The sequence below is a fragment of the Musca autumnalis genome, unplaced genomic scaffold (assembly GCF_047663935.1).
Source record: "Musca autumnalis isolate F117 unplaced genomic scaffold, ASM4766393v1 scaffold_2, whole genome shotgun sequence".
Classification (NCBI taxonomy): Eukaryota; Metazoa; Arthropoda; class Insecta; order Diptera; family Muscidae; genus Musca; species Musca autumnalis.
The window spans coordinates 29,915,616-29,928,651 of NW_027411755.1; the positions used below are offsets into that span (position 1 = coordinate 29,915,616).

The window sequence follows — 13,036 nt, forward strand, 5'->3', positions numbered from 1 at the left end:
TCCCCTCCGAACTTTCTCTCTAAAATGACGATAAAACACCTTAAATCGAGTGGTACCGCTGGATGGGAAATACAGGAAAAAAATGGACCCATATTGATTTTGGTTTCATATTCATGTATTGTCATCCAAATCTGAAAAGTGTACAAAGTTTTAGTTCGATTGGTCAACTACAACTGTGTGAAAAATGAGTTACCAGATTTGAAAAGCAAATTAGATAAAAAAACTGTAAAACAGTGTAAAAATGGACCAATATTGGTTTTGATTTCATATTCATGTATTGTCATTCATATCTGAAAAGTGTGCAAAGTTTTAGTTCGCTTGGTCAATTACAACTGTCTTAAAAATGAGTTACCCGATTTGAAAAGCATGTAAAATTGAACACTGTACAACACTGTAAAAATGGACCAATATTGGTTTTGATTTCATATTCATGCATTGTCATCCAAATCTAAAAAGTTTGCAAAGTTTTAGTTCGATTGGTCAACTGCAACTGTGTGGGAAATGAGTTACCAGATTTGAAAAGCAAAATACCGGAAATCGGGTGGTACCGTTATATGGGAGCTATAGGAAAAAATGGACCCATATTGATTTTGGTTTCATATTCACGTATTGTCATCTAAATCTGAAAAGTGTGCAATGTTTTACTTCGATTGGTCAACTGCAACCGCTTTAAAAATCAGTTACTAGATTTGAAAAGGGGGTTAAGTTAGACACCTAAAAACACTTGAAGAATGGTCCAATATTGGTTTTGATTTCATATTCATGTATTGTCATCCAATTCTGAAATGTGTGCAAATTTTAAGTTCGATTGGTCAACTGCAACTGTGTGAAAAATTAGTTACCAGATTTGAAAAGCAAATTAGATAAAACACTGTAAAACAGTGTAAAAATGGACCAATATTGATTTTGATTTCATATTCGTGTATTGTCTTCCAAATCTGAGAAGTGTGCAAAGTTTTAGTTCGATTGGTCAACTGCAACCGTGTTAAAAATGAGTTACCAGATTTGAACTAAACACACACCAAGGCAAGTTAAATAAAACACTGTAAAAACACTGTAAAAACAATATGTTTTGTTTTTATTTAATTTTTATTTTTCCAATATTTCGACTTTCTCCGAAAGTCATTATCAGGGAATTTTATTTTTATTTCTTTAACAACCGTCGAGTATGCACATCTTATTTTGGAAATGAGTATTTTTCAGTTGAAAAAGCCAAATAAAAATCAAGAAGTCAATACAGTGTAAAGGTCAACAATAATTCCCACAAAATATTTTTTTCAATAAAATGGTGGATTTTTAATAAAATATGTTTTCTATAATCGTGGATTTTTAAAAATCGTGGATTGTATAAAAAATAATTTTTCAACAACAGTGGATTTTTAAAAGCGTGAATTTTTTTAAAAATATTTTCTCAATAATCGTGGATTTAAAAAAATCAATAATTGTGGATTTAAAAAAACTATATTTTTTCAATAATTTAAAAAAGAATTTTTTAATAATCGTGGATTTTTTAAAAATACTTTTTCAATAATCGTAGATTTTTTAAAAATACTTTTTCAATAATCGTAGATTTTTTAAAAATACTTTTTCGGTGATCGTGGATTTTTTAAAAATACTTTTACAATAATCGTAGATTTTTTAAAAATACTTTTTCAATAATCGTTGTGGATTTAAAAAAAAACTTTTTCAATAATCGTGAATTTAAAAAAAACTTTTTCAGTAATCGTGGATTTAAAAAAAACTCTTTTTCAATAATCGTGGATTTTTAAAAATATTTCTTCAAAAATCGTGGATTTTTAAAAATATTTTTTCAATAATCCTGGATTTTTTATAAAATATTTTTTCAATAATCCTGGATTTTTTATAAAATATTTTTTCAATAATCCTGGATTTTTTATAAAATATTTTTTCAATAATGCTGGATTTTTTAGAAAATATTTTTCAATGAACGTGGATTTTTAAAAATCGTTAATTTTTAAAAAAAATTTAAAGATAGTGAATTTAAAAAAAAATAATAATCGTGAATTTTTAAAAATCGTAAAGTTTAAAAAAAAAATTCAATAAAATCGTGAATTTTTTAAAAAATATGTTTAAAAAATCGTGGATTTTTAAAAAAATTGTTCTTAATAATCGTGGATTTTTTAAAAATATTTTTCAATAATCGAGGATTTTTTAAAAAATATTTTTTCAAAAATCCTGGACTTTTTTAAGTAATGTTTTTTCAATAATCGTGGATTTTTTAAAAAATATTTTTTCAATAATCGGGGATTTTTTAAAAAAAAATGTTTCAATAATCATGGATTTTTTAAAAAAAATGTTTCAATAATCATGGATTTTTTAAAAAATAATTTTTCAATAATCGTGGATTTTTTAAAAAATATTTTTAATAATCGTGGATTTTTTAAAAAATATTTTTAATAATCGTGGATTTTTTAAAAAATATTTTTAATAATCGTGGATTTTTTAAAAAATATTTTTTTCAATAATCGTAGATTTTTTAAAAAAATATTTTTTTCAATATCGTGGATTTTTTAAAAAATATCTTTTCAATAACCGTGTTTTTTTAAAAAAATTGTTCTTAATAATCGTGGATTTTTTTAAAAAAATTGTTCTCAATAATCGTGGATTTTTTTAAAAAAAATGTTCTCAATAATCGTGGATTTTTTTAAAAAAATTGTTCTCAATAATCGTGGATTTTTTTAAAAAAAATTTGTTCTCAATAATCGTGGATTTTTTTTTAAAAAATTGTTCTCAATAATCGTGGATTTTTTTAAAAAAATTGTTCTCAATAATCGTGGATTTTTTTAAAAATATGTTTGCAATAAATATTTTTTCAATAATCGTGGATTTTTTTAAAAATATGTTTTCAATAATCGTGAATTTTTTAGAAAATATTTTTTCAATAACACTGTGCAGCAGCATTTTTGGGGGGTGGAAAATTTCTTTTGGAGATGAAAGCCGTTGATGAGTATACTAAGAACCAAAAAGGAAATTTTCGCGATAGGTCAAGCTTCTGAGATATCGCGCGATGAAGTTTTTGATTTTTTCCCTATAATACTTGGGAAAATAGCTCCATATCTCTGTTTGGCGTTGCTGTAGCTTCGTTTTGAGGTGACATGTCATGACATTTCATTCCTCTAACTCAATTCCTTTCATGTCCTTTTCGTCCTTTATTTCTTGAACCGTAGTGAAAGTACCACAAGATGAGATTTTTCAGCATCCAAATATTCTACAAAAATGTTGCTCAGAAGATTTTAGGTACGGTTCTCCTTGACAACTAATCGATTTTGTCCCGTTTTCGTTGTCATTTTCGAATTTTTTCGGACTTGGTTCAGAATTAAACTATGTTTTGTTTTTCTGCATATTCCTTATTTGTTATGTATAGGTATGTAGACAGAACAACTGATTATTGCTTATGTAAACATCTGGGTTGCTTCTGAAATATTTACGACAAATAGATCTTGTAATGACGAGCACGTTAATAACAAATTTTCTTGGTGGATAGATCCGGTTATCTCAATTTTGGAACCGAATATTCCGACATTAAAACCGATTTTTGAACCGGTTTTAAGTAACCGATTAGGCTTATATGTATACCATTAAAAAGCTTATAGAGTTGTCAATCAAATTAAATTAATTCGCTTATGAAAACTTTATTAGTTGCCGTGCTAGAACAAAAAACCCGTTTTCGTAAACCGTTTTTAAGGAAAAATATCAGTACGCGCAAATATGGAGATCAAAGGCTGGTAAAAAATTCTGTTTGGTGATGAATGTCGATGTAGATAATGTGATGAACCCGGACGGACAGCTCTGCCATAGGCAAAACTTCTGAGTTATGGCGTGATCAAATTTTGTTAGGTTTTTGTCATGTAGGTATGTATAGTTTGTCAAGAAAGAATTCATTTCGCTGTAACTCAGAAGTTTGACCTACGGCAGAACTGTCCTTCCGGGTTCACAACATTATCTCCATCGACATTCATCGCCAAAAAGAATTCTTCACCCCCAGCCTTTGATCTCTATATTTGCGCGTACTGATATTTTTCCTTAAAAACGGTTTACTTGGATTTTCCCATGTTTCATTCAGCGGCCAAAGTGTGCCATCAGTTACATCTTACTACTCAAAAAACCTTCTAGTGGGCAAAAAATACGCGATGTGCATATGATTATAAGGTGCATCCGATTTCAATGGCCGCCTATTAAAAATACGTCAATATAAATTATTTTAAATAAAATAAATAAATAAATAAATAAATAAATAAAAATAAAATAAAATAAACAGATTCGTCAAGAACTGCGGATGTGCCACCACATTCTATTTTGGGATAAATAGGGATATTACTCCCGAATCTTTGTAATTTGTGACACACCTTTTTGGCAAATATTATAATCGCGTATAAAGGATTACATTTATGTAAAAATAATCAAAGATAATCGCGGTTCAATTCGCGGAATTGTCAAAATATATTTTTGCAGATTTTCCTACTTTCAAGGTATCTATATCCGGGGTTTTAGTGGATGGATTCGAACGCGAAAGGGCTTATTAGATCCGGTACGTAAAAAAACTAAAATCACGCGGGGTTCAGGGGTACCTGTTCGACAGTTGTACATTTTAAAGCCAAAAAATAGGTTTTTTCAGAAAATTTACGCACCAAATTTTGGCTTTTGGACTCCTATTACTAGGAAGCTGTACGGAGCACACTCATGAGATATACATCGAACGACGTAGAATCGCGAGTTCTACAATCCTGTAACTAGTTTGAAAATATTATCCAGTTGCACCCTCTAATCAGAAGCAACCCAGATGTTTACATAAGCAATAACCAATTGTTCTGTCTACATACCTATACCTAACAAATAACGAATATGCAGAAAAACAAAACATAGTTTAATTCTGAACCAAGTCCGAATAAAAGTCAAAAATGACAACGAAAACGGGACAAAATCGATTAGTTGTCAAAGGGAACCGTACCTAAAATCTTCTGAGCAACATTTTTGTAGAATATTTGGATGCTGAAAAATCTCATATTGTGGTACTTTCACTACGGTTCAAGAAATAAAGGACGAAAAGGACATGAAAGGCATTGAGTTAGAGGAATGAAATGTTCTACAAAAAGAAGCTACAACAACGCCGAACAGAGATATGGAGCTATTTTCTCAAGTATTATAAGGAAAAAATCAAAAACTTCATCGCGCGATATCTCAGAAACTTGACCTATGTCGAAAATTTCCTTTTGGGTTCATCAAGGGCTTTCATCTCCAAAAGAAATTTTCCTCCCCCAGACTTTGAGTTCCATTTTGTATCACAGTGTAATCGTCAATTTTTAAAAATCGTTAATTTAAAAAAATCAATAATAGTGGAGTTTTAAAAATCGTGAATTTTTTACAAAATATTTTTTTCAATAAAATCGTGTATTTTTAAAAAAAATATGTTTTCAATAATCGTAGATTTTTCAAAATCGTGGATTGTATAAAAAATATTTTTTCAATAATAGTGGATTTTTAAAAGCGTAGATTTTTTAAAAATATTTTCTCAATAATCGTGGATTTAAAAAAATCAATAATCGTGGATTTTTATAAAAAATATTTTTTCAATAATTTAAAAAAAAATTTTTCAATAATCGTGGATTTTTTAAAAATACTTTTTCAATAATCGTGGATTTTTTAAAAATACTTTTTCAATAATCGTGGATTTAAAAAAAAAATATTTCTTCAAAAATCGTGGATTTAAAAAAATATTTCTTCAAAAGTCGGGGATTTAAAAAAATATTTCTTTAAAAATCGTGGATTTTTAAATAAATTGTTCTCAATAATCGTGGATTTTTTTAAAAATATTTTTTTAATAATCGTGGTCTTTTTTAAGTAATATTTTTTCAATAACCGTGGATTTTTTAAATATATTTTTTTAATAATCTTGAATTTTTTAAAAAATATTTTTTCAATAATCGTGGATTTTTTAAAAAATATTTTTTTCAATATCGTGGATTTTTTAAAAAATATATTTTTTCAATAATCGTGGATTTTTTAAAAAATATTTTTTCAATAAGCGTGAATTTTTTAAAAAATATTTTTTCAATAAGCGTGGATTTTTTAAAAAATATTTTTTCAATAATCGTGTATTTAAAAAGAATATTTTTCAATAATCGTGGAATTTTTTATAAAATATTTTTCCAATAATCGTGGATTTTTTAAAAAATATTTTTTCAATAATCGTGGATATTTTAAAAAATGTTTTTTCAATAATCGTGGATTTAAAATTAAAATATATTTTTCAATAATCGTGAATTTAAAATAAAAATATATTTTTCAATAATCGTGGTACGGCCGCTGTATCAAAATATTCTTTCGCAGCACAATTTTTTAAAAATTGTTGATTGAATATTTATTTAATCAATAATCTTATTGTTATTTACTATATCTTTCTTCTCGATCGAATTGATACACAAATGGAAACTATACCCTCCTTACAGTAAAACGTCCTACTTTACGCTATAATGGATGAAATAAAAGAATGATTAGATAATAATTCAAAACTTGTAAATAATTTCGAATACTTACAGATGCCAGTGTTGATCCTGACAATAGTCCCAATAATAACATTTTTAATAGAAAGCCCTTCATTCTGTTAGATGTATAGCTGGGTAGAAATATTGAATCAGTTCGTATTTTTTGGAAATATTAAATACTCGAAACAAAGTAAATAACGCTTTTATTAATAAATTCCCAAACATGTCTTATTTATCGGTAAAATCGGTGTTGTATTCTAAGGTAATAAATGTAAATGTTGTGAAAATCATTTTATTTCACACGGTCTGAAAAATTCCGGCCCGAAATGGTATTACCCTACTTTTTCAAATAAAAAACAAAGTTAGTTTTTTTTCTTTTTTACATTTTGAAATAAAATAATAATTTGCATTGTTTATTCGTTAATTATTTAGAATCTTATGGTATTGTATTATGTATTTGTTTTTAAATATATTGAAACAATTCACACAAAGGGAATTAGTTTCAATAATTTTATTTTATTTATTATCATATTTAATTTTTATTTTGAGTATTTATTTGTTTTACATTATATTTATAAATTATAGTGTAGTTTATATTTGTCTTTAATTAAGATGTCTTTTTCCTGGGTCTTTGTATTTTGTTTACTATTAATCTCTTGTTTGTGTTGCTGTTGTTCTTGTTGTTGTATTTATTATATATCACCATTGTTATTTAGTTATATAAAAAATAGATAGTATTTGGATTATTGATTATTAGATTATATAGAGTTGTGTGTGACTATTTATACAGGCTTTCTTATAAATTGACCTTTTTTCTAAATTAAAAAACAACAACTTAAATTTAATTAATAATTATATAATAATTTGAGGTTAGCTTGCAAATACTATGTCACAAGAACAATGGCTTGTCTGTCTCTAGGGTAGCAAAACTAAAATTAATAAAATTTTAATTCGTTAATTAGTTCTTATTGTTATACTAAATATTTGGTAACAATTTGTGTTATATTTTGCATAAATTAAAAAAAAAACACATTTTTGAGGTTAGATATGAAATTCAAATATTTTTGAACTATAATTTTTTTAGGTTAAATAGCATGGGTATTTTTTTTTTTTTTTTTTTTTTGGGTGATGGAAATGAATGATTTACAAGATCGACTATAAATAATTAATGACAAAACTAAATGGGGGATTTAATTTGCATTTATTAAGAAATAATTTTTGAGGTTATGTCTGAAGAAGACCTCTTTGGGAGGTCATCTGTATACAGAAGACTCCTTTGGGTGGTCATCTGTAATACAGAAGACCCCTTTGGGAGGTCATCTGTATACAGAAGACTCCTTTGGGAGGTCATCTGTATAGAGAAGACCCCTTTGGGAGGTCATCTGTATACAGAAGACCCCTTTGGGAGGTCATCTGTATACAGAAGACCCCTTTGGGAGGCCATCTGTATACAGAAGACCCCTTTGGGAGGTCATCTCTATATAGAAGACCCCTTTGGTAGGTCATCTGTATATAGAATACCCCTTTGGGAGGTCATCTGTATACAAAAGACCCCTTTGGGAGTTCTTCTGTTTATAGAAGACCCCTTTGGAAGGTCATCTGTATACAGAATACCCCTTTGGGAGGTCATCTTTATACAGAAGACCCCATTGGGAGGTCATCTGTATACAGAAGACCACTTTGGGAGGTCATCTGTATACAGAAGACCCCTTTGGGAGGTCATCTGTATACAGAAGACCCCTTTGGGAGGTCATCTATATACAGAAGACCCCTTTGGGAGGTCATCTATATACAGAAGACCCCTTTGGGAGGTCATCTGTATACAGAAGACCCCTTTGGGAGGTCATCTTTATACAGAAGCCCCCTTTGGGAGGTCATCTGTATAGAGAAGACTCCTTTGGGAAGTCATCTGTATACAGAAGACCCTTTTGGGAGGTAATCTGTATACAGAAGACCCCTTTGGGAGGTCATCTGTATACAGAAGACCCCTTTGGGAGGTCATCTCTATACAGAAGACCCCTTTGGGAGGTCATCTGTATACAGAAGACTCCTTTGGGAGGGTCATCTGTATACAGAAGACCCCTTTGGGAGGGTCATCTGTATACAGAAGACCCCTTTGGGAGGGTCATCTGTATACAGAAGACCCCTTTGGGAGGGTCATCTGTATACAGAAGACCCCTTTGGGAGGGTCATCTGTATACAGAAGACCCCTTTGGGAGGGTCATCTGTATACAGAAGACCCCTTTGGGAGGTCATCTGTATGCAAAAGACCCCTTTGGGAGGTCATCTATATACAGAAGACCCCTTTGGGAGGTCATCTGTATACAGAAGACCCCTTTGGGAGGTCATCTTTATACAGAAGCCCCCTTTGGGAGGTCATCTGTATAGAGAAGACTCCTTTGGGATGTCATCTGTATACAGAAGACCCCTTTGGGAGGTAATCTGTATACAGAAGACCCCTTTGGGAGGTCACCTGTATACAGAAGACCCCTTTGGGAGGTCATCTATATACAGAAGACCCCTTTGGGAGGTCATCTGTATACAGAAGACCCCTTTGGGAGGTCATCTTTATACAGAAGCCCCCTTTGGGAGGTCATCTGTATAGAGAAGACTCCTTTGGGAGGTCATCTGTATACAGAAGACCCCTTTGGGAGGTAATCTGTATACAGAAGACCCCTTTGGGAGGTCATCTGTATACAGAAGACCCCTTTGGGAGGTCATCTGTATACAGAAGACCCCTTTGGGAGGTCATCTGTATACAAAAGACCCCTTTGGGAGGTCATCTGTATACAGAAGACCCCTTTGGGAGGTCATCTGTATACAGAAGACCCCTTTGGGAGGTCATCTGTATACAGAAGACCCCTTTGGGAGGTCATCTGTATACAGAAGACCCCTTTGGGAGGTCATCTGTATACAGAAGACCCCTTTGGGAGGGTCATCTGTATACAGAAGACCCCTTTGGGAGGGTCATCTGTATACAGAAGACCTCTTTGGGAGGTCACCTGTATACAGAAGACCCCTTTGGGAGGTCATCTGTATACAGAAGACCCCTTTGGGAGGTCATCTTTATACAGAAGACCCCTTTGGGAGGTCATCTGTATACAGAAGACTCCTTTGGGAGGTCACCTGACCCCTTTGGGAGGTCATCTGTATACAGAAGACCCCTTTGGGAGGTCATCTTTATACAGAAGCCCCCTTTGGGAGGTCATCTGTATAGAGAAGACTCCTTTGGGAGGTCATCTGTATACAGAAGACCCCTTTGGGAGGTCATCTGTATATAGAAGACCCCTTTGGAAGGTCATCTGTATACAGAAGACCCCTTTGGAAGGTCATCTGTATACAGAAGACCCCTTTGGGAGGTCATCTGTATACAGAAGACCCTTTTGGGAGGTCATCTTTATACAGAAGACCCCTTTGGGAGGTCATCTGTATACAGAAGACCCCTTTGGAAGGTCATCTGTATACAGAAGACCCCTTTGGGAGGTCATCTGTATACAGAAGACCCCTTTGGGAGGTCATCGGTATACAGAAGACCCCTTTGGGAGGTCATCTGTATACAGAAGACCCCTTTGGGAGGTCATCTTTATACAGAAGACTCCTTTGGGAGGTCATCTGTATACAGAAGACCCCTTTGGAAGGTCATCTGTATACAGAAGACCCCTTTGAGAGGTCATCTGTATACAGAAGACCCCTTTGGGAGGTCATCTGTATACAGAAGACCTCCCCTTTGGGAGGTCATCTATCTTCTATCTATAGACCCTTTGGAAGTTCTCCTATCTATAGAAGGCCTCTTTGGAAGGTCATCTATCTATAGAAGACCCCTTTGGGAGGTCCTCTATTTAAAGAAGACCCGTTTGGGCGGTCTTCTATCTATAGAAGATCCCTTTGGTAGGTCTTCTGGACACAGAACGACCCTTTGGAAGTTCTTCTGTCTATAGAAGGCCTCTTTGGGAGGTCATCTATCTATAGAAGACTCCTTTGGGAGGTCTTCTAGATATAGAGGGACCCGTTGAGAGATATGCTATCTATAGAAGGCTCAGTTGGGAAGTGTTCTATCTATAGTAGACCCCTTTGTAAGGTTTTCCATCTGTAGAAGACCTCCTTGAAAGGTCTTATGTCTGTAGAACACCCCCTTATGATGTCACATATAAATAGAAGGCACCTTTGGGAGATCTTATATCTATAGAAGACCCTTTGGGAGGTCTTCTTATTATACAAAAGAAATTAGGACTCTGATCTATTAGTAGTGATTTCCTTTATGGAAGGGTGTATCTGAACAACGCATGGAGGAGACCAACGAACGCAAATAAACACGTCTTTAAAAAAAAACTTGGATTTTTTTAGCAATTTTAAGAATATTTTCAAGAACCAAAGACCAATAGACGTTTACTTCTTAACGAATATTTGTCAAGGTTTAAAAGACAATTTTTGGATCCAGCCTAACATTTTCTAGGTTAGGTTGAGTTACCAAATTTTGGTTCCGGAATATTGTGCTTAAAGTACTTGAGCTTGAAAACTTAATACTGCATAAAGAACGTTTTCAATGTAGCATTTTAGATTAAAATTAAAAAATAATGATTTTGAGGTTATGTTTTTTGAGGCCATGGTTCATTTTTGAATACAATAATTTTGTGCTATGGTTTTTAGGGTAATATTTCATATTGAAAATAATTTATTAATATCTAGTTTGTCAATAATAAATAGGATTCTAAAATAAGTCCATATTTAAATTAGGCAATTTTCCTTGCGGCAATTGTCAGTTTGATCGAGAGAGAATTGAGGTATGTGGTAACCCTTTGCCTCTCAACACCCTCTCTCACCCACAAACTGACAATTGCCGCAAGGAAAATGGCCTAATTTAAATTGGGACTAAGTTTCTGCTTCTAAATGCATAAAAGAGTGGGAAGAGGAAAAGGGAATAAAAAGAGGATAATTTTTCATTGAACGTTTTTGATGTTTATTAATCAGTTAACTTGATTAAATGAGAGGTAAATTTGTTTATACACATACATATGCGGGATTGTTTTAAAATTTTATTTTTCTGGCGATAGTGAAACGCGTAGCATTTTTGTTTGACTACAAAACTCAATAGCATTGCTTTTGAAACATTAATTTCGACAACAAATAAAATTCTATAACAATCCCAAATGAACATATCAAACAGCTTAAAACAATAAAGAAACCAAACGATTCGAGTTGAAAATAAAAGAAAAAAATAAATAAAATATTTAATTAAAATAAATTAAAATATGCCATCATTTTTTGTTGAAATAAGAGTTTGTTTTTTGTTGGCAAAAAGGGGAAAAATGTGATGTTTCAGTTTTTAAAATTGCAAATATTATAGCATACTATATATAGTTGACAATTGCATTGCTGAGAATTAAAAATAAATTATTATTAAAATTCTAATAAGAGCAAAAATAATACAAGCAAACAAAATCACAATTAAAAAAAAACCATTTGCATATTAATACAAAATATTTAATCTCAGTATTGAAATATATAGCCTCATTTCAAAAAAAAAAAAATATTAAACACACAAAACGAACAAACAAACGAATACCCTGAATCTTCTACTAAATTGATCTTCTTGGTTCGTTAAGTTTATATTAAATACGAAACATAAATAAAATAAATTAAAATTAAAATTAAAAAAATGTTTGCAAAATAATATTATAAATTTAAAAATAAAAATAAAAAACTAATTTCTTTACAAAAAAAAGCTAATTCGTAAGCCTTAAAATATTAATTATTCTAATTTTTGTGACGATGAGGAGGAGGAGGTTTCTAAATTGGAAGAAACTGTTGACGCTGATGATGTTGTGGCTGATGATGTCGATGTCTTGTCATTTGTTGTGCTTTTCATTAGCGGTGTCGCTGATGATGATTCTATTGAGCTTTGACCATTAATTTTCGGCTTCTTGTCTGCCGCAGGCTGTCGCATATTTACACTAAAGCAAATTCTATTGAAATGTTCACACATTTGATTTACAACTGCCGCACCATAATGCCAATGACTTAGCGTTGTTATTATGAAGAGGAAATATAACATAAAACGTTCCAAGAATGGCAGCCACAAACCCAAAGCTATACAAATCACATATATCGGTGTCATCCAATGGAAACTTTCACAGCGCGTGTTGGACATTTGGGCAACAATTAAACGGCACTGAAAGAGAAAAAGAGGGGAAATGTTATTAAATGAAAGGAAAAAATTAAATATGAGGAGTATCTGATCCAAAATTGTTGATCTAAAAGCAAATGAACGAAAAACAAAAAAACAACAGGACATTTTTCAAGGACCAAAGGCCAAAGATCTTTTTTGAGGTCTTCTATTTATAAAAGACTCCCATTTTTTAAGTCTTCTATATATAGAGGACCCCTTTGGGAGGTCTTCCATCTATTAGAAGACCACTTTCCGAGGTCTTCTATCTATAGAAAACCCCTTTGGGAGGCCTAACTTGGGAAGTCTTCTCTTTATCGGTGACCAATTTGGAGGAAGGTCTTCTACAGAAGACCCCTTTGGGAAGTCT

At 31.7% G+C, this 13,036-nt stretch overlaps 1 protein-coding gene across 10 annotated transcripts in view; it reads right to left on the reverse strand.

Annotated features, from left to right (window-relative positions):
* Positions 1-11,436: 11,436 nt before the first annotated feature.
* LOC141393840 (ethanolaminephosphotransferase 1) overlaps positions 11,437-13,036 on the reverse strand; it is a 35,003-nt gene continuing 33,403 nt past the window's right edge. For all 10 annotated transcript variants that reach the window (XM_073967400.1, XM_073967396.1, XM_073967395.1 and 7 more), the window contains exon 6: positions 11,437-12,672. In XM_073967400.1, coding sequence (XP_073823501.1) covers positions 12,253-12,672 — 420 coding nt within the window. In that variant the 3' untranslated portion in view covers positions 11,437-12,252. The remainder of the gene's footprint in view (positions 12,673-13,036) is intronic.